This window comes from Passer domesticus, chromosome 1 (genome assembly GCF_036417665.1).
Source record: "Passer domesticus isolate bPasDom1 chromosome 1, bPasDom1.hap1, whole genome shotgun sequence".
Taxonomy (NCBI): Eukaryota; Metazoa; Chordata; class Aves; order Passeriformes; family Passeridae; genus Passer; species Passer domesticus.
Window position 1 is genome coordinate 139843933 of NC_087474.1, and position 23116 is coordinate 139867048.

Here is a 23116-nt window from a genome sequence, read left to right on the forward strand (position 1 = left end):
AGATCTTATGTTACCATAACATTAACATAACCTTCATGTACATTTCTAAGCCCCCAGTAGTGATATTCCGGGTGGATGACACATACATGGTCTTGAGATGTCATTAGGTCATGTTTAGGAAAGTGACCTTTAGGAAGCCCCTTCTCTTCTTTCTTGAAATGATGCAATTAACTTAATGAAGCAGGGGCAGTTGGGAATGGATTCCTGCTCATAGTGTTCCCAGGTGCTGCCGAAGTCCTGGTCTGTGGAAAAATGTGGTTGTGTTCTCAGTGCCAGTCAGTGTCTGCTGTACCAAGGGGTCGAATTGACGTCTTGCCCTCAGCACATGAAATTTGAAAGAGCTGTTATGAGTGTGTAAACATGTCACCATCATGAGAGAGCAATACGAAAAGTCTGGTAAATTTTTGTGTTTGCAGACAAACACCCAAAGAGCAGCAAGCACAGGTGCCTGCATATTCAAACTCAAAGTTTAATGGATGAAATTAATCTAGGATTAGTCCTGATAGCCTTCATAGTTTCTCATCTTTTCTGAGGCAATTTTTAAATGCTGAAATACATACCATACAGTGACTGTTCTGAATAAATAGGTGGCAAATGGTTTAATTTTTTTTTCGTTTTCTTACTGATTCTTTTTATTCTTGATTTTGACATATGAAGTTTCTTAAAGGAAACTTGCATAAAATTAAGTTTACTGCTTTTTCTGGTTGATTAAAATATTTTTAACATCTGTATGACCACCATGAAATTCTCTGGATGCTGATGTCTTCTAAACAGTACTGAGAGAAAGTAGTTCTAGTTGAGTTTTATTATTTGTTAAAATCAGTTTAAATAAGCAGGTTAATCACAGTAGTGTTCATTCTGCACTTCTCTTTATCGAGTGTTTTTAGGAATTCACCTGTGATCTAAGCAAAAAGGGAATAGAAAAATCCTATGTGGCTATAGTAAATGTGACAAAGCATAATATATAACTAGTAAGAAACTTTGATATACTAACTATAATTGATTCCAGCGATTTGTCTGTTAAAGCCAATGCAAATAATTGTAACATCTGTCAAAAACCAACCACTAGCATGAAAACCTTTTAACATTTTTGCACTCAATAAACTATTTTATACATAAACTACCTTATTGTTTATATTAAAAACTAAAAAATATTCGGTCTGTTCCAGCCATTCTAACAAAAACTTTAATAAGTAGACATTGCATAAAAATGACACAATCCAGCAGTTATTTGGTAAGGCCAGCATAATCATAAATTTACCATCCATGCTTTTCCAAAAATACTAACCCATATTGTTCTCTCTGGACCTGTTGCAGGGATGACTAATCCAGCTGCTGAGGTCTCCCTTTATGTGTTTGATGGAACACTTGGCTTGCTAGACTACAGCTGTGTGTTTATGTGCAGTGCACACCTGCAGGGGCCTGACAAATAGCTGTAGTATGCAGAGTATACAAAATTACCCTGGCAGTGCTGCAAATAAGGAAGTTTCTGTTTTGAAGTCCATATGTGTGTGAGCTTGAGATGCCAGCTGGGGTATTTATGTTGCATTGCACAGATGTAAAACTGCCAACTGATTTTATACCAAATAAAGGCTAATCTTTTTATACATACTTGGTGTCAGAGTTATGAAGTGGTACATAAGAATGTTCTCACGACTTAGCTCTTTTAAAATAAAAGCTGACATTAAAAATGCTCAAACGCACAATATGCATAGATGCTAAAGATAAAAACATGCTGTATTTACTTAGATATCTGCTGTAGCATGCCATTCTAAAGGTTTTATTGTTGCTGATGTATAGTTTTTAGCTGCACATAATCAGGACTTGATTTATTGTATGCATATACACTATGCTATATATTCTTTTTTCCAGGAAGTCACTTCAGCTCTGTGGTGAATCCAGTTTATGGGTTCTGAAATGTGAAAGCCCAATTTATATAGCTACTTTAACTTGCAGGTTTTGCTTTCCTATTTTCAAATGTCCTTGAGCACAGTGATAATTTTTCATCAAATGTAATATGTATTTTGAAAATTGTTATAGTTGTTAGTAAACCTTGTTTGTGAAGAAAATTTAAAGGTAACACTTGCTTCCAAATACTAAAGAAATGAAAATGGATTTCATTTGCAAAAGCTAACAAGTAGCACAGACACGAGTTCTGATAGTTGGATGATTTTAGTCAGTAGCTTGGCTTTTGGTATGAAGTGGTTGTAAAGACAACAAGATGAAATTAATAGTTTGTTTTGGGTACTTAAGTACTGCATGCTTAATCCTTTTTAAATGCCTAAAATGCAGGCTTAGGGGGAGAGAGAGGGTTAATGTGCAGATGTGGAAGTGGACAACTTTTGTGCTTTTGACTACTCACTAGAAGTTCTCTAAGCACTTAGCTACTTTTTTAGGCTTAACACACTTTTCCTTCAATTAATCTTTCTCACATTACTGTGTGAAGCAATTTTAGTAATGTCTTTAATTTATTGTTTATTCTGGGCTACTAAAACATTTGCTGATGTGCAGAATTCTGCTTTGGCTTACTCTGTCACAGTGTAGACTTGAAACTCATTTATGCTACGTATGTAGGAACAAAGGAAATGGGAGCATCATTGAATTGTATCACTATAGAATGTGTCCCAAAGGACTTAGGAATGTATTTTGCTAAATGTAATGCACAGCTTAGAACTGGCTAGCCATCACACACAGCTCACCAGGCTGGTGGAGTGTTTTTTTAAAGCAAAAGAATTTTGTACGTATACACATATGCATGCATATGTTCACCCTGAGAGTGCTGTCTTGGACTTCTTGTGCTTAAAATGAACATCTGCAAGTATCCCTCAGAAGCTCAAACATTATCCAGGTTCACATGGTTTAGAAATAGAGTTTTTTGATGACTGAATTTTAGAGCAGAAACCTCAGGTATTACTATTAGCTCAAGAGTTGAGCTGTACCCCCATAATACTGCCTAGGCATGTCCTCCTGGCTGACATAATAATGGTTCCTGTGAGATGCTCAAACCAGCATTAACTGCTGAGGACGAGTCTGTGAGCAGAGAGAGCTGGGAAACACCACAGAATGCCAGATCTCAGTGAAAAATGGAAACACTTCAAAAGATGTTACTTCTGCTAGATGAGTATAGGAAGTCTTAATTGTTGTTATATCCTCTATTTAGGAGGTGTATTCAAGACCAAAAGAGCAGAATTCTGTTGCTGGGTGAAGAAATATGTTGCAAAGATGGTTAAGTTATTTTGTGGCAGGAGCAGCTCTGTTGTAGAAGAATATCACTTCAAACAGATTGCCGCCGCTGCAGGTTGCAAACACACAACTGAAGGCTTCTAGTTCTCAGCTCATGCACAGATGTCTTTCAATAAGTTCAGCCAGTAATTTCTTCAAATTGCTCAGTTTATCAGCAGCACATGTCATCAATCCTGGAGTGGTTGCTCAAGTCAAACTACAGAATCCTTAGCTTACAGACACAGCTGCAAACAGGTGAACAGGCAGAAAGTAATTTGTGCAGCTTGGTGGCTGTCAGACAAAAGACAGACAATCTGTGTTTAAAACAGATTGCAGGCCTTGCATGAGCCAGACAAAAGGGATTTCTACAACTGCAAATAATTCCAAGGTTAACATATTTTCCTTTCTGCCATTAGGTGATTTGTTAAAATTGGAAACAATGAGCATTATAAATCTACACAGAAACTAGAGATAAGATGAAAGAGAAAAACAGATCGCTAAATAAGTTTACATCCTTCTGTTGAAAAGCATGCAACTGGTATTCATATAGCACTCCTTTTTATAAACTAAGCTGAGTTATAATACCTATAAGGACATTTAATACAGATTTTTAGTTATGCTGAGGAAGTCTAATTGGGAAAAGAAACAGCACTGTAAAAACAGTAAGTTTGTAGTATTTTTCCTGTCTTAAAAATTTGACTTTTTTCCTCTTTTCAAAATCTCCTTTGGTTATCATTCAAAGATAATGTGAAGATTTAGCAGGATTTAATTTGAACTTTGAAGCCGTCTCTTTTTCAGATATTTTGATATTGGGTAGATTTACGAAGATTTACCGTACTGAGTATATCAGTGTAAAAAATTTGTAGCAAACAAGTGTACTGTAGTGCTAACCTAATTACAATGAATTAGAAAATATGCAATTGCCCAATCACAGATATTACCTCAGATGTATGACTACAGAATATCTATTCCTTCCACTTCTCATGGGCTCAGTAAACTTGCCTTGACCTCAAAACTTCTGCAGCCTTCCATGAGGTACTAATCAAGCTAATGTAATATAGCCCTTCTTCCTGTTTAGTTCAGGGAGTAAGTACTTATGTGCAATAATATTGATGGGTAATTCTATGCCTAGTTTAAATTCTGGCAAATTTATTTTCCACGTTACTTAAAACTTACCAGCAGAGAGATTGTGGGTGGAGGAAGATGCAGAAAGTAACTGTCTACTGTAAAGTAGCATCTGCTTTTGTGATGATATGATTCTCTGCATAGGGGATAAATATTCTGCTTTGAAATACATGGAAATCAATGTACTTGGGTGTAATATGTATTACAATGAATTCATGATACAGTGGATAATCATGCAAAAGTGTTTACAAAACTGTTGTTTTCTTAATAAAAAAATAAAATATGTTCATTTTGTTACAAACATGCCTATACTACCTACTTAAATCCAGCATAAGTATTGTCGTAATTGAAGACTACTGTTGTACAGCTATTTCAAGTTCATAGTATTATTGAAATTGAGCACTAAATTCTGCAGGGAAACCTGATGCTAAGGCTGAATTAAAAAATTCTTTAAATTTCTCAACTATGAAGATATCACAAGCATGTGCTTCAATAAGCTATAGCATGGCTTATTGAAACTCTTTTTCATGTTTTCTGACAAAATGCAAATTCCAAGATAAAATTGTGTTTTTAACATGTGCTCTCTTATAAGACTCCTCCTTGCATTTTGATTTTTCTTCTATTTTTTGTATCTTAACAGACAGTAAGGTTTTGACATTTCAAAAATAAATCACACTAATGGAGATTTTCTATTCTTTGGCCAGGAAAGATTATATACTAGGTTCTTTCTTTGTAATGTTGACAGCACATGTATAGCTTGTTGATTGTGCAGGGTGTTTGCTGTAGATTGCACCCTGACATTACTGTGGTGTTCCGTGCATGGGCTTAATGTATTCACTGTAAAGGTGAGATCATCATCTTTAAAGGATGGTTTTAATTTGTGTTGGTGAATCAAGTGGATACTGTATTTAAGGAAGGGGAAAAAAGTGTATTCATGCAGGTTGCTGTCTGCAGTCCAAATTGCTGATCAGAGGGTCTTTATACACATCGGTAATGTGCTGTGCAATATAAGCTGAAATATATTCCACAAGGGAGGAAAACGGAATAGGTTACATACGCTGTTCCTAAGTGCAATGAATATAAAACTCCATTACTCACTTTAAGCAGGTGCTTTTTATATGAGGCTTTAAAGAAATATAAAACTGCTGGTGAAATGATTGGTTTGTACAGACACGACTTAACTTCCAGTACTTTGACCAGATAAAGAGGCTAAAAATATTTTACAAACATTTCTTTAATGATTTCAAGGATTAAAGGTTAATATCCTCCTAGTGTAAGAAACTGCCATTCCAGACACTAAATGTATTGTTTTCTTTAAGTCCTCAGGAGCTGCATAGGCCATTTAAAAGAAAATACAAACATGTTTGTTAAAATTAGAACATTGTGTTTTTAAGTTGATATCCTAAACAGTCTGTATTAGGTTGTTGGTAGGAGTACAGTGATGTACAGAAAAAAAGTGTGATATTGAAATCACTCTTATTCACAGAAATTGTGAAGAAGAATGATACTTTAGTTAGAAAAAAATCCTCATCTTTAATGAAAGTGAAATTTTGTCATCTGTGTGCATGGAAAACGACATGTAAAGGGGTAAACTCAGACCTTTTATTTAAAGCAGCATATACTGTCTGAGAAAGAGAATCATGGGAAGATTCTTCATGATAATACTGATCTACTGTATTTTAATCTTTCAGTTTAATTTCTATCATGTTTTATTTATCCACTCTGTCTAAATGATTATTTTCCTGTAATTTCCTACTCCTTTACAGTAAGTGATTGTAGCAGCAATCTCTGTAGTCCATCTTTTAATCATGTGGCTCTGAGCTTTCTTCACTTCTCAGCTGAGGGATGTTAACATTCTCTTTTGCTTCTCCCCCATGCTTAGCAACTCAGGAAATTAACTGTTAATGATTACACTTTAGATGTTCCTTATTTTTGATGATACTGTTACTGAACACATCTGACCTTCTTTTGAATCTTTATGAACCTTTCCAATTTCTTTACTGCTTAAAGGATTGCTATGTCCATCCTCTAGAATCCTCCTCTTGTTTTCCTTTTTACTGGTCCATAACTGTGCTGTCCTATATTCAATAAGCTCTAACTGAGCTGTGAGAGATTTCAGCCACTGGATATCGTGTTTGACAGCAAACAGGTGACCAGGTGTCATGTGTGCTACAGGGAAGCTCACAATCCTGTGTAGGTCCAGCTGATACCTGGCACTTCTTGTCTTTAGCTTAGTAGGCATGTTACATAGCACTCTAAGGTTTGAGTCTCTTCTGGTGAAGGACGCTTTTTAAAGGCAGTGCAGACTCATAGGAAATGTTTATTAGTTTTATAGTTGCCAAATAGTTTATTTGAGTAGATGTGCCTTAGAGAAAGGAGCTCCACAGGTGCAACAGAAGGTGATAAGTTCTGAGATGAGTTCTGATTTGTCTGAGAATTTTTTCTTTCCTCCTACAATTTACTGTCCTAGAAAGTTTCTTTTTAGTTGCTGCCCAGCTTTTCACTAAAAGAAGAGTTGTAAAATGCAGAGTTTAATCCAGAGTCTAAGATAAATTGCACTTTTTGCCTAACGTGTTTGAAGATAAGCCCTTTGAGCTAGTACTGGATTGAATTTGAGTTAGACTAGATAGAAAATGCATTTCAGATTTTTGAGATCCTGTTAGCATTTACTAATGAGTGAAAGTGTTTTTATATATTTTATATGTTGACATTTGGCATGAGCTATTATTAGCCTTAGATACTGTGTTTGAAATGGATAGAAACTGAGATGGAAGCAACCAATTGCAAGTGCATGGCTTCCAACCAAAGGGTGTCTTACTGAGTATGGGAATTGTGAGCTCTTTCCTCTATCTATCTATCTGTCTGTCTGTCTGTCTTCATCTTTTTCAGAATCTTGCTTCAAATACTTTACTGTGCAGGTTTCTCAAGTCCTTTTTTATCTGTATCCTGGAAGCATTTGTACTCATGTCACTTTTAACATTTGTCGACTGACAACACATAGGTAGAGGATTGATAGGACATAATTTTCTAGACTTACAGTCTGGATTTTGATAGGTTTGTTTCGCATTTTCTTGTAAGACATAATTTTATTTTAATTTTAATTAATTTAATTTTTTTTTAATTTATCAACTTTGGTTTCTATCAGCTGTCTCAAATGATATAGAATATCTGAAATGCAGCTGTTGAATTGGGCAGAAAGGAAAATCAGTCCTTTTCTTTTTTAAGTTAAGTTTACAACAGCAGGAAGCGGAGCACTAAAGCTACTTTAATCCTGTGTCCTGACCAGTGTCATATTGCCAAATCCAAAATAATGACTTCAATTAGGTCTGCTTATAATTGGTGATGCCTAAATAGCTGGAATGTTAGCAACAACGAGGTTAATAATAATAAATTGCCCAAAACTGCACTTTTCACAGCAATGTTTTAGAGTTTAGAGGATTTACAATCCTCTCTATGTTTAAAGATGGAAAATGGTGTTCCTTTTCTAAGTGTTGGCTATTTAGATCAAAAAGATCTGCAGTCCAGCAGGAAGCAGGAGAAGCCTGGTGGTGTGGGATGCGGTCAACGTTGCTCATGGCAGAGGGGTTTGTGATTGTCCACGTTGGCCAGGCCTGGCCTCCTCTGACATGTGGCATGCCAGGGGACAGCTGCTTGCCATGCCATAGCCCCACCTTGGCTTGCAGGTCTACAGCCCATTTTCAGAGCTGCCCTGGTTTTTCCCTTCAGCTGCTGAGCTGCTCCCAACTCGTTCCCCTGCCCTCACAGCACTCAGGCCCAGCTTTGTGCCTCTGCCAGCTCCAGGACAGTTTTCGTGGCAGATTTCTCTCACAGAGTGATTGCTTCTAGTGAGATTCACATCTTCCCCCCATGTTTTCTATCCTGAGAAAATTTAGCATATACTGCATAGTAGTAGTAGTTTAAATAAATATTGCTAATCACACGTGAAGCTTAGCAGTCAGTGTGCAACACTTGCAGATTGTTGTCCAGCTGTGTTCCAGTGTTAGGTACCATCACAGGTGGAAACACCACACTGGGAATTATGGTAGGTCCACAAGTGAATGCTTCTATTACTAGAAGGGAGGCATAGTTGAAATTTTCACCCTTATCTTCACTAACATCACCTCCAGCTGCACTGTAAAAAGCACCTGGAGGAGGGTGTTTGGTCATCCGATTACTTCTTCTGGTGAACTTGGCAGTGTTAAGTTTACAGTTGGACTTGATGATGTTAAAGGTCTTTTCCAGTGTAAATGATTGAGAGATTCTGTGCATTTCAGTGGTAGTTGTTTAGTTCTCATACGAGCCTTCCAAATTAAAACCACATTTTACCTTACTGGATAATCACTTAAAATAGATCATCAATAAGGAATATTTAAAGCTTCTTCTTACCTAGAATGCCTTAAGCATATTTTTCCAAATGTTCTACGTTTTCTTTAGTATTGGTTTTCAGTTTTTGTGCCACAGTTTTCTTATTTACCTCTTCATTTGAAGAAGGATATTAGAAAAATCAAGAGGCTTTTGGGTTAGGGCATATGGGGACCTGTATGAAGGCTATAGTGTGGGGAATCTTGAAACAGGGATGTAGCAACAGGATTTTGTCTTTTCAAAACGATTCTCCCTGTAGGTGAAATGCTGCTATTCTTTAGCAATCTGGGAAATATTTTGCAATATATAAATCTCTGTTTATAATGATGATCCTATATCTTGTTTAGTATTTAGGCAATGGAGAAATCTTAGTTAGTTCACAGGCAGTTTAAGGATTTAAGTGATTTGTTAGAGAGATTTTAACATGTGCTTTTTGCAGCTTATGTTCTGATGAAGAGAATGATACGTACTTATATTGATAAATATTTTATCATTGTTGCCCAATAACAAAGCAGCTTGACCTTCTTTAGGGAGTATTTCAGTCTGTCACTTAATTTCACCCTTCCATGCATTTAATTTTTCTTTTAGTACCATGGTTGAAGAGAAAATAAAATTAGAGCTATTTTTTAGGACAGAATTTTTTTATGTGTGGAGCTCTGGCACAGAAGCTCAAGTCAGTAGAAAATCTGTCCAGTTCACGATATGTTAAATGCAAGACAAGTCTACCATAATCCTGATGTTGGTGCCCTGTTAAGTCTTGGGAGCGGGTGTGGATGAAACAATAATTTCTTGGAATAGTGATATGTAGACTAAAAATTGACACAGTTATACTAAAATAAATAACTATCTTAATCAAAATAGAAACTGTGCTATTAAATCAAGTTGAGTTAAAAAAAAATCAAAATAATTTTACCTTGACAGTTCCTTAAAATAAGCTGCCTGAATGACTGTTTTGAAGAAAAAATAAAATAGTAGCCTGTGAGTATATGCATTAGGGTTGCAAAATATGATCTGTAGATTCTGTTGATAGATTGAAAACATGCAATTGTGAGCACAGTGAAGATGCTTGAGATACTGTTTTGCAAAGATTCAAATTTACTATGGAAAAACTGCAGAAAATATTTACACCCCACCTTCTACATTTTAGGAAAACCTCTCTTTTTCTCTGTTTTTCCAGTTAAAAAAAGGAAGCGGGAGAGTGTGGGGGGGGGGTGGAGGAGGAAACCTCAAACACAAAACCCCAGTGATTTCAGGTGGTGTGTGTGAGGAAGCAGAATGATTGAAAGAGATGTTGAAGATCCTATGTTGCCGCTGTTTTATTACAAATAAGAATGCTCTCCCAATGCTTTGAACATGAGAAATAGGATTGGTGCCAGTTAGAGCTGGTCTCTGTGGCTTCTATTATGTTCTTTCTGAAAGGAGGAAGGAATTAAGTTTGGTTTTAGCTTGGAGTTCCTCAGAAGCGTCATCTCTCTAACCAAGCCCAGTACAGACTCCAGAAGTTCTCACTGAGTGCTGCCTAAGCAGGGACTGAACAGAGATGAGTATCTCTTAGGAAAAAAAATTAGGTTTCTCTTATGCTTCAATTTGTTTACTAGGTTTTTTGTGTTAGTAATGTAAAACCTAAATATATGTTTCTGTGAAAATAATTTCACATTTTTTGTCATGATTCCAGTAAGACTTATGCTTCAATGTTATTTAATTTAGTTAATAGCTCCTTACTTTTATTCATGGATTGATCTTTTTACTGTTTGAAATTATTTTGACAAGTATGTGACAGTCTTTTACTATATCATGTTGCCAAACCATAGTTTATTGGTACTTAATGCTTTAAATATTGAGATTTTTCCTTCTGAAGCCACAGACTAAATGTGGGGACAATTCATGTGGAGTTGCTTCTAGAAGTTTGTCATGCCTTACTCATTTCCTATTTCATATTTTGCAGTTCTTTTATGAGCTTTCTAAAGAATTATTGTATTATTTGGCGGCACACAGTTCTGTCTTTTGTCCTCAGAATCAGTAACATTCCTCTTTTCTGGTTTTCTGTGGTTATTGATCAGTTTAGATTTTGTTTCTTGGTTTGCCAGTAATCATTGCAAATTCACCTTATAACAAATGGATTGGTAAAAGATGTTCATTGATAAAATCGCTAATTAGGTGGTGTTTTTAAACAGGCCTTAGATTAAATGAGCGTTTAGAGCTGATCTATAAAAACATAGTTGTGATCTGCCTTCAGCTATTTGTTTCCCCCCTGCTTGCACATGGAATGGCACTGAATGCAGGAGCTTGGGGCAAGCGGTGTGGTTGGGTTTGGAGCAGACCAAAGCTATATCTGGAAAGTTGGAGGGAGGATGTGAATACCTGTTTCAAAGTGTGGGAAAACCTTTCTTGAGAGCACAATATTTCTGCATGTGTACCTGGATCACATGGCTCTTTGGGCTTGGAGTTACAATTAAAGTGAGTTAGTGTGTGCAAGGTGTAAATTGGCAAGGTGTAGTAGATTTTGAGTTAGACAACCTTTCTGCCTATTTTTGGGTTCTACCATATAGGGAGAAGAGATTTTAAGTCTTTGGGGGATGTGAGGTATTCTATGTGTGTCTGAATCAAGTGAAACAGGCTATACTTGATCACCGAGTGTACACACAGCTAGGCACTGGAAGGAAACACTGGATTTTTACAGCAAATCATTCTACAATGGGCAACATGTTTGCAGGGAAAAAAAAAAACCCTCAAACATCTAGAAAATTTTTCTGGAAGGAAGTATAAGTTACATTTGATGGTCATTGGCATATGTATCTCTTTCTACATAAAGTCTTTGATTCCCCTGTTCCTGGTGAAAATAATAAATTAACTGAAGAAAAAGTGATTTGTACTATGAAAAAATATGTTGCCCTAATTTGACTCCACTGGGCAACAATGTCAAGTGAATCCGAGTGGTGCCTTTGCAAGCAAGATTCCAGAAGAATGAGTGCAGCACAAGTTCTACTCTCCTGTCTAGCACCTTGGAAATAAGCCTTTCTCATGCTTCAGTTGCAGGATATTGAATTTGCGTAATGTTTGCTGTTGGTGATGAAAGATTTGGTTTTCCTAGTGTCTGTTCAAATTCATGCTCAATGTCTTAATTAACATGTTGTGGTTTGTCTCCATACAAAATTTCAGTTAGTACGTGGAGGCATGGAGCATTTCTAATCTAGGAGTTTGAATATCTTCATACTCAGTCAATCCCTTAAAACACTACTTTAAGAAACATTCATAAACGTTTTGGGGAGGGAAGGAAGCTCTAGTCTTTGCTTGCTTAAACATTTGTTTGCTGGAATAGGCATTTAAGGAATATTTTAGTTATGTGAACAACTGTTGAGACTTTGATTTTATAATGATACCACAATGAAAGAAATAACGGAGACTATTTGGGAGGAACTAAAGTTACAGGGATGCAAACTACAGATAGAGGCATATGAGGAAACAAGATTTCTTTCTTCTCTGTAGAGCAGCTGCCAGTTTGACAAGTTTATGAGAGATGGTTCATAATTTCAAAAAAATTTCAGAGACTGAAGAAAATGGCCTCCTATTTTAAACCAATTTATTAGAAATGCTTCACTAAAAGTCTCTAAACTTTCTGAGCCTTGAAAAAGATATCTAACTTGGCAAGGGCAATCACCTTAAGGTTAGGTTATTTTTGTCTTTATGATGAAAGTCTACTTAGACATTCTAAGTTTCTTATTGTGTTCTCTGTATAGGATTTCAGTAATTAATAAATAGGTTTTTTGAGTATCCATCAGTCCAGAGCTGTGCAACCTGAGTGGAATTTTTTTCTGGCAACTTCTCCTTGGTTGCTGTGGTGTGCTGTAGTTGTCAAGTGTTGAAGCTGAAAGCAGCTTGGCATTTGACATCAAAGCAACAAAGAAAAGGAAGGCATGAGTATGCTGTGTTTTCCCAATACTTCCCTATTTTCTGTCAAATAAAATAAAATGGACAAAGTGTTTACCCTAACCCTGTAACAGAAAAAAAAATCTTATTACTGCTACCAGTTACTTCTTCATATGCATTAAAATATTATGATTAATTCTCTATGACCATGTATTAAGGGTTTGTGTGTTTCTTTAAGGCCAAACCATGAAGCTTTCCTGGCTTCCCATCATGGTCCTCAACTGCTGGCTGGGTGAAAAGCAGTTCATTGGCTCATTTGAGCAATGCTTTTCTGACTGTCATCGATTTGATGATTGGTCAGTTGAAGAGGGCAAATAGACTCGTATTTTCATAAAGGTTGTAGAAAATAAATGTCTTGGATGATGCTGTTATCTCTTGCTGAAATCCAGTACATCCATAAGTTACTTGGTGGGGAACTAGGAGTAAACAGAAACAGTGAGCATGATCACACTAAACTTGGTTCCTTTTTTTTAAATAGGATGCTAAACTAAAATTTAAGTTATGCGTGTAAGTAACGTGGACGGTTTTAGTATCAATGCAAAGAAGTTGTGCAGGATAATGCATCTAAAAGTGAATTCCATTATGGAAATTATTTAGTTTTAAAACGACTTATTCTTCTTCAGTAGTGAAGTGAGAGAAATGTATTGGACATCACACCTTTAATTTTTATTTTTAAAGGAATTGCTGAAAAATAAAAACATCAAGAAGCTACCAGTTTTAAGAGGGCTTAAAAGACAGGGATCAAATTGTGACCTCAGTTTGATTTGCTTTAACTGTAATATTGGCTGCTACTAACAGTTTAATAATCTTTCTTTTGGAATTGGCAAAAGATGGAGAAAACTGTTTTCCCTCTTCTTTTTTTAAATTTTTTTAAAATTTGAATGCAATGGCCTGTATTTTGCACAAAGTTATAGAAACTATGAGGAGGCAGAAATGCCTACAGATATCCTAGTTTCTTTTGACAAATTCATGTATTGTGTCAGATACCATGCCTTAGATCAAGGGGGATTTTCAGCTTTAAAAGAGGCTTACCCTGGGCAAAAGTGGGAATGAGGGTCTGTTCACAAGACAAACTGGTAGTTGGGCTTTCAGACTGAGAAGTGATGGGGTGTTGTGTGGAAGGCACACAAATTACTTTCAGGGAGTATTCTTTGAGCCTGAAGCCTTCTTGAGTCACAAATTAGGAAAAGTCTGGATATACCTCAAAGACAGAAGACAGTTTAAATTTTGATAAGAAATAATACCTTGAGTGTGGAAGCGACTTTCAGATGGCAGTCTGTTTTACCATGTGATGTGTGTCCCTTCATGTGTTTCTTCTTTCTTTCTATCTTTGAAAGTACTTTTTATTCAAAAGTTATTTTAGTGTCTTACCAGAAAAAAAACTTGAATATATGTCAAGAAGACTGCTTGCTAAATGATTTTGTATGCACCACGAAATACTCTTCAATCTTTAGGAACTGGAATAGGCACCGTGAACTAAGCATAATTACCAAGTTTAATATGAAATCTTCTGTTTCCTATATTTTTTTTAGGATTTTTTCCCTTACTAGTTAATATATATTAGAGGTTGTTCTTTGGGTTAAATCTTGGAGAGATTTTGCAGAAAACCTATTTAATTCTGTAGATAATTACATTTCTTTAATGTGTTTAATAATCTTGAAATATGTATAAAAATGCTTTTTTACCTGATGTTCCACAATTCTTTCCTTGCATAATTATGGATTTTGGAACAAAGTCTATGTTACGTACAGGAGGAAATGGTTCCATAATTATACTAATGTTTGCATAATTAACAAGCTGCTTGCCAATTTTAACTGACAAATTCCAAGTTGCTTCTGCATGAAGGGAAAAAAAAAACATAAAAAAGGCAACTCCTGTTAGTTTTTCCTTTCATACTTCTTACAGGTGTTGAAACTATTTATTTCTAATTTGCAAGTGAATTTATGTGTTTTTATTCTGATAGGCAGTGCTGTACAGATTTGGAGGGCTGGCTTCCTCCACCTATGCTCTGGGGCTGTTTTGGGGGGCTGCCCTCAAGCTCTGCCAACAAATCTCATTCCTGGCTCGTACAATCCCCTGCTGCTTCTGCCGCAGTTCTGGGCAGCCCTTCAGAAGTGACTGCCAATAGCACTGACTTCTTCCAAGTGGTGCAGTAGTTTTCTGGTGCTCACAAATGGGGGCTGAGGAAAGACCACCAAAACTTATTTCCACTTGTGACCCAAGGCAAGGTTTGAACTCCAGTTTCCGCTGAAAAATGGCAAGTGTGCCTTTGGCCTTCTGTACTGCTCAGCTGCATGGATCTAATGCTTTACATAGCTACTGAATACAATGTTGATGTCTAAATAAAAGCTAAAAACACTTAGTCATTTTAAGATCCTGAAATTAAATGGTTGTAATAAAAACATGAAGGAGACTAGTTGACGTGGCACTTATAAAGTGAAAATGAAAGTGTATCTGTGTGTATACATGCATATTTGTTATTTCAATTTCTAAGTGGTCTTGTGTGTTTTCCTCACAGTATCTATATATGTTTCATGCATAACTGTTTGTATTAAAAAACCCATATGCAGCATTGTTTCACTTTCATTTAAAATCTGTGAATCACAACAAAAATGCTGTAAGAACATCTAAGGTAGATAATTAAAATATAATTAAGTTTAAATGCCTTGGTGAAGGAATATAAAAATATTTAAATTCAACAGGCTAGTACATTTGCAGTTTTCTTTTATTAGGTGTGAAATCTAAGAATCCCCTGCCAACTCTTGAGGGCTCAATCCAGAATGTTGAATTGAAGTACTGCGGCACATCATTGGTCAAATGTGCCTCTGGGACCGTGGGATCAATAAAAATTTGTGCCAAAGCCCCAGGTATGTGCAGCTGGACCATGTAAAACTTTATTGCCTGTATAGGAGAATTGGCCTTGCTTTTTACAAGGGAGTTACTGAAACAAGAATTTACTCATTGTTCCTATGAATCAGAGAGGGGTTTTTGTATTCTGTTTTGAGGGTTTTTTGTTATTATTAAGTATGTCATGATGATCCAGTCTTGTCTCAGTATAGTCAAATTTTACACTGAATAAAAAAAAATAGATTTTTTTTTCTCCTGTGACAAATACTAATCAGGAAGCATTCAAGAAGTAAGAAAAATACAGAATACATTAACCTAGTTTATCCTTAGCATAATTTTGGTGTATTTTCTTGATTGTTTAATGCCTCATTTTCCATTAGTGCTACAGTTACGTATTTTGCTTGTCAGATTTTTGAGGACCCTGTGATTTTTTTTTTACTTTTTTAATACAGTTTTTTCTGAGGAGCATGTGAGAACTTACCAATGTCTATGATGTCTTTATGGATAAAAAGCAGCTAAGGTCAAGAACATTAAAAATGGGGTGTCTTTAAATGGAGTTCATGGTGATGTTTAAGTAGATTATTTTATAAAATTGGGAAGAATATTACTGTTTTAAAGATAATAAATTACTTTATTTGAAATCCTCCTGGAAGTCAAGGCTTTTACAGGATAAACATTAAGTATCTTACTGCTCTTTCTATTTACTCTTATAATTCTGTATTCACAACGTAAATTAATAGATGTTCTCTTTGGACTAGTGAATGTTTGTCTTGAAAATTTATCTCGTTACTCTGAAAGCAGTAAGGAATCTACTTTTTATCTTAGGTGATGGTGGAAAAGAGAAGCTGATTCCTTTAATTCAAGGCCCTTCTGACACCAGAGACTTACACAGCAGTAAATGGCTCAATGAGAGTAGAAAGCCAGAATCTCTCTTAGCTCCAGATTTGGTAGCCTTTACAATCCAAATTCCACAGTGTATGGACTACTGCCATAATTCTGGTAAGTACAAAACTCTTGTTAAGCTGGTGTCACATTACATTTTTCCTATCCAATGTGATTTTCAAAAGAGGTGCTTGATATAAAATGTGCCAAATGTCAAAGTATCTTCTACACACACTGCACACATTATAACTTCAGCTCACTGTGAGACAAAAGAACTGAAAGCTGCATTTTGATTTATGTCTTCTTTAATAAGGAGTGCTTCATTAACTTTGGTTGCCTTTTAAGATAATGATACGAAACTTTGGTAAACTTCAGGCAGGGGAGGGAGGAGAGGAAGGGTTCATGTTGAAAATATTAGTTCCAATCTTTCTTCCTGGTACTGAGTTGGCCTTCTTATACAGAAATTGACATACTGGATTCTAAATGGTTCATATAAATTTGCAGCATAATTTATTATTAGTAAGTTGTTTATAATAAAATTTGCTAACAATAAAAAATAATTTAAAAAATACTGCAGGGCACACATCTAACCTCATCAAATTAGGTGTTGTGGTGGTCTTAAATGAGATGTTAATAATTTGTGAGAGTTGTTTGGCTAAATTTAAGGGTGTTGTTGACTTTGTGGGCATAAATACTTTTACCTGAAATTCTTATGGTTTCTGTGGTCTTTAAACAAAACATTGGTCTGTTTAAAGCAACACTGACAATTTTGAAATATGTCTAGTTTAAAATAACTCACGTAGTTCGTGAAATACACATGGAACTGGGTTTTGCTCTCAGTATGATGCTTCTTAAAAACCATGCTTTCAAGTTTTTTAAAGCTTATTCTATGGCCATGCTAGACTTGGAATGAAAAGTGGGGAAAATACAATCCAAAAAAGTATCTAGGTTAAGGAAAGTAAAAGAAATACCTGACCCCAATATTATGAAACACAGAAGTAACTTGAACATTTTGTGTGCTTTTTTTCCTGTATTCTTTTCCTGTGTAATGATTCTTGAATGTCATTTGTCTGAAAAGTAACAGTGAATTTATTACTGTGCATATGTAAGAAACACTTGCAATTTTTATGTGCATATGTAAGAAACACTTGATTCTTTCACAGAGTAAATATTTGTAAGCACTGTGCACTCCAACAGTTGTTAGGTTATTTTTTCAATGATTATACTTATGTGTTTTTTGGAGAGCATCATGTTGAAAATGTTTACAGCAGTGTTATTATAACAATTATCTTCAGGTCCTGCTCCTAAAACATTGCCAAAAAGCAGTTCATGATTCAATCATATCTGAATTAGTCAGATGAAGCTAAAATTTGTTGCACCTGTTGATTCACTTAAATACCTTTTAAATGTTCGTAACAACAATATTTATGACTATGACTAATTTTCACATTTCTTGCCTTTTTTGAGAATTTTTTGGTTTAATTTTCTGATCTTTGTCTCAGTCTGTGAATTATAATTTAAAGGCTGTGTGGATATCTATACTATACACTTAATGCTTTTGTTACAGGTCATAAGAATCACATACATTTTGTTCATCATTATAGATGCTCCAGTTAAATGGTTGGGAGTCTTTGTTGGGCTGTGACAGGAGGTGCTTAATGAGAATTAAGGCATTGACAAATGAAGTGCTGGCCAGGCTCACATTCAGGGATTTTGAGATACAAACCTTTTTTTTCGTAATAGACAATTGTGGCACCTGTTTTGTAGATAAATGGATATACATTAAAAATGTGAAGGTTTTAGAGTTGAAAGTGTTCTGAACACTTCACCTGCCCCCACAGTGTCTCAGTGAAGTTGTAATGATTCCGTGTACACAATGGCAGTCACTAACCTGCATGTTCAGGCTCTAGCTCTGCTCCTCTAGATCTGTCAGGTGAGGAGTGACAAATGAGAGGAAAAATCTGTCTGATTTGCTATAGCTTTGGTCTCATTCAACAGGAAGAATGGTATACTGCAAATTATTTACATTTTTTTACATAAATTAAACCAGGAGTGATTAATGTTTCATTTGTCTCAAGTTCTATACAAAGGATCAGCAAAGCAAAAGCCTTTGCTTTCAAATACTTGCTGAAGAAGCTGGGGTAATTTTAATGCAGGAGATATGGCTATCATTTTCATTAGTACTGTGAAAATTACATATAGGAAAAACATGGAGTGCTTTGAGAGCATAAAAATGCATTTGCTGTCAGTTGCATTCACTTCTGGGAGTTTAAAAAGCTATACTGGATAATTTCACAGAAGAAACTGATCCCTTGGGAGTAAAAGGTTTTTTAAAGTTGTACTACTGGAGGTGATTGTGCAGTACTGAAGTTGTGCTGTTTGTGAAATTTTTCCTAATAGTGTTGCAGATAGCGTTCTGTAGTAGGAATTTGGACTAATTAATTAATTTAATTGAATGGAAAACAACTTGATCAAAAATTAAAGCGGCTGTTTGGATATAAAATGCTAAGGAGGAGGTTGTGCAAATGGCATGGGATATTGAATAAATCAGGGCATATTCACCAAGAGAACAGGGAGGGGACTGTTCTGCCTCCTCTCCTTGGTGCATCAGCACCTGTCTACAGTCTTGTATCACTTGAGCCATATGATCCAGGGTGATCAGGATGGTTGTGCAACTTCCTTTTACTGCTTGTTTGTATGTGGCCCTGCAAAGTTACAGGATGTATTTACAGTCTGAGGATAGAGCATTTGACACAATCTCTTCCTTTTTGCTATTTCACTTGTGCTGTTGAGAGGAAGAGGAAAAAGAATATGGTTCTAGCAGTACCATACTGTATTGAGTACAACCATCAAAGGAAAAAGCTCTAAACTGTACTTTCAAAAAGGGCAGCATTTAGAGCATGTGATGTGTAACATTTACAGTGTATAACAAGTATAAAACAAGTGCATACACTTATGGTTACTGGTCTTATTGTTTGATGCATCAAGTGTCATTATCACATGGAAAACTGATCACCTATGGCAAAGGAAGTATTTAGGGACAAAGAATATAAACATTATTTATTTTTTTTTAGTCCTTATGCTGTAATTTTAATTTTGGATACTTTGATTGTATGAAAAACTGCCCCAGGTATCTCTGTGCATAGTTGTAAAAATCAGTGGATATGCTCCTCAGTCTTTAAACTGCAGCATATAAAATAAGTACAAGAGAGGAGATTATTCCATTACCCCAGGGCTTGGGAAGGTCTTCTTACTCTTTCTCTGAAATAACCCTGGCTTTATTAACCCTGGGAGCAAGCTGCAGACCTTGTTTGTTTCACCTGGCCTTTGAGAGAAAAGGGAGATTTCAAAATGAATGCTGGTGTTAGTGGCTAATTATGAGCAGCTGCTGAATAGATGAGGTGAGCTGATTAAGCTCTATTTGGTTTGCCATACTGAATAATTGAGAGTGCGTGCACAGCCAGTGTATGGACAGCTTTATTACAAATAAATCAAGAGGAACAAAAATAAAAAGTACAATTAATAAAGTTTTCTTTGAGATCAGCTTAAATACTTAATAATGCAGCAGTGAAAGAAAGGAGTAAACAAAAGTACTTGTGCTAGTATCATGCTCATATGTGTCAAATTTATACACACAGTGGAGCAAAGCAAGAGTGGGAAGGCTTCTCTAAGTTGTCCAAGCTGCATAAAGGCTGAAGAGCAAACATTCAACCTTATAAAAGTTGGTATTTCTTGTTTAAGTGATACATTTCTCAAACTTTCAAAACCTTTAGATTTTTTTTCTTCTATCAGTGTTTTGATTTAGATAAGATCACTTATTCCATTCAACCCCTTCCCACGCCAAAAGGAAAAAATAACTGAAGAAATGATATCTTCAAGTATGAAAAAATTGCCATAGGAGTTGTACCAGCAGGAACATCAAATTTTTTATTAGTGTAAAGAATCTGATTTTTATCTGTTAGAACTTAATAAAAAGGAGGTGAGAGATAAGAGATAAGTTTGGTTTTATGCATATACACCTACATAGGCCCCCCAATTTCTCCTTTCTTGCAGTTAAAAAAGCATGTTACTGACATTTTAAAATTTAATTTTGACTGCTTGCACTAGGGATATTAGTTTGAATTTTGAAGCTGAAACAATTATATTTTTAAGTTCTCATCTAATTTAACTGCGTTCTTGTGGTAGTAAGTAAATAAGTAAAAAATCCTAGTAAAAGAGAATTCATAGTCTAATTTGAAGTATTTTGGAAAGATTTAACACAGTGAATGAATAAAAATGGTTAGTATATTGGAATAATTAAAGACAATTCGCATTTGTGGTTTGGACATAAATGTGTAAAAATTATACCCATCTATCTTATTACATTTCCTTTTCTCTCCCTGAGGATTTCACTATGTACTTTATCTGTAATTGTTGCCAGTTTTCTATCAAGTTCCCACTGGGCTTCTGGTGCAAAAAATCTTATCCTCTCGATGACAGAGCTTGCCTGAATGATTTCATGCTCTTAGCATTTTTGTTCACGGGAATTAGGGGGAGAATGTAACTGCAGCTGAACATAGCATCTATTTTTGTAATTTTGAAGTTTAGGCTCTGTTATTGGAACTAAATGAAGAGATGCAGGTGTTCTCCAGTTCAAGTCCTTTGGGATTTTTTGATGGTAGATGCTTGAAAAGAAAATGCATGTGTTTCCAGAGTCAAACAGCAGCTGTGGACAAGGATTTATGTTTTTCTCAGAACTTTGGGATTTCAAAATGTTACATTTAATCACATGCACAGAAAGGAGAGCAAATGTTAAAGATGTTACATATAAAACTAGGAGACTGATCTTTTTACCATACCAACTAGTTGTGGGAATAGAGGAACAAAGTGATCTTTAATCTTAATATGCACAATTTCAAAAGGATTATGATAGTTGCCAGAACTCTGGTCTTATGAGAACTGTGCTCAGGCAGTGCACAGCATTTATATCTTCTTAATTGCTTTTAAAATCTGGTTTATTCTTATATTTTGCCTTGGAAAAATACGAATGTTAATAGTATGAGTTACTGAAAACACAGTATTCATGTAGGCTGACTTTGGAGGGTGGATTTAAATTCAGTAAGTATACATTTTTACAAGAAATTTTCTGGCAACATCGTGTAGTTTTCAAAATTTGATTTAAAATAGCCTGAACTGCAAGGCTATATTTGGAAGTTTTCTTTCTAACAGAATTTGTGGGCAGAAGTATTTTGTGGTAATGCAGTTTCTCTCTAGTGATTTTGCAATTTGTTGATTGTAGCAAACAAAATGTCTGACATCTTAAGTTTAGCTGAAATTGAGGCAAGGGCAGCAGATGGTGGTCCTGCTGAGCAATTCAGGAAGGGAGAATGGTGTGGCAGGAGCAGGTTGGTAACAGTGGTAAATGTCAAGTTAATTAATACCAAGGAACAGAAAGTAAAGCCTCTTTTAACATTCACCAGTTTGTGTGTGCTCCATCCTCTGCCATTACCCTCACAACCTCAGTATGTTGTGCACTACAACAATGTTAAATATCAAATATTTTTCTAGGCTTGGATCACCACTGCATCTGCTGTCTTACAAAGATCCAGCACTTAGTACTTTCTCTAATAGAGAAGGCAGCTTGTCCTCTAGTGCAGTCTGTTCCTCTGCTGGCTGCAGTTGGAGATTTCATGTCCGTGGGAGCAGCAGCAGGGAGGGATGTACTATACTATGCTAACTAGATTGACTACTTCCAATGAGTTGCATAAATCTGGCAACTGCCAGTAAGTTCTGGTTACAGAAAGGTAATTGCACAATGCAGGAATAAGACAGCTTGTTCAACTTTCCCTCAAGTAATTCTGCAAATCCTCTTGGGGAGGAGGTGTTTTCATCTCTTTGCTTATGTTGCGGTCAGTTTCTCTCAATGTGCCATAAATCCTTCAGCAATACATGTGTTCTAAAATTCTGAGATTGTGGCTAAATAGGATTCTGAGGTTTGTAAAATCTTACTTTAAAAATTGATTTTTTTTTTGAAAAAGGGAAAATGGGAAAAAACTGACACTGTCATGTAAGTTGTTAGGAAGTTAGCCTCTGTAGTTGAATTCCCTGAACTCTTTCAATCCTGCCTGACTTTGAGATGTACTGTTCAGCTGCACTGTGGAATTTGGGCAATATCTTTAGTCAAAAAAGCACTTCTGCCTTTTTTTATTTTTTTTTCCTTCATAGAATTACTTAAGATTAAGAGTTTGGGCAAAACAAGAACAAAGCACTGTGAAGATGGGGACTCAGCTGTAAATTGCAGGAGCCTTAGATGTTGCACTGGGAAATACATGACTGGGGGAGCTGGAAAGCCTGCATCTCATCTGGATTTATAACTGTTTTGTAAAAAATTACTGTCTGACTCTTTCTTTTCTTCTATCTCAGGATAACAGTGTAGATAATGTAGTTGGTCTTGTAGTTCTTGGGATAGGACTTTGAGCTTCAGTATTGGCAATTAAAGAGTTGAGCACTTCAATGGTGGGGGTAGAAAGAGGTATGAAGGCTTTAAAATACATAAAAGAAACCTCTCCACCTTCTCTTTAAACAGCTCATAACCTGGAAAATTCTGTAAAAGTAATTAAAAAGAAGTTATTGAAAAACCTTTTCTTTTTTAAACTTTAAACTAATTAAATGTGTAGAAGTTAGGGAATGGCAGATATGAGATTTTTTTTTTCTGCTACCTTTATTTTGTGTGTGTGCATGTGTGTTCCATTGGATTTCTGTTCATTTTAAA

General features: G+C 35.7%; 1 protein-coding gene across 7 annotated transcripts in view; it reads left to right on the top strand.

Moving 5' to 3' along the window:
- The window catches only part of VPS13B (vacuolar protein sorting 13 homolog B), a 426582-nt gene that overhangs the window by 119972 nt on the left and 283494 nt on the right, over positions 1-23116 (top strand). For 5 of the 7 annotated variants that reach the window (XM_064392805.1, XM_064392810.1, XM_064392794.1 and 2 more), the window contains exons 18-19: positions 15369-15503; positions 16309-16482. The exons of the other annotated variants lie outside the window; for them this stretch is intronic. In XM_064392805.1, coding sequence (XP_064248875.1) covers positions 15369-15503; positions 16309-16482 — 309 coding nt within the window. The remainder of the gene's footprint in view (positions 1-15368; positions 15504-16308; positions 16483-23116) is intronic. 7 annotated transcript variants of the gene reach the window in all.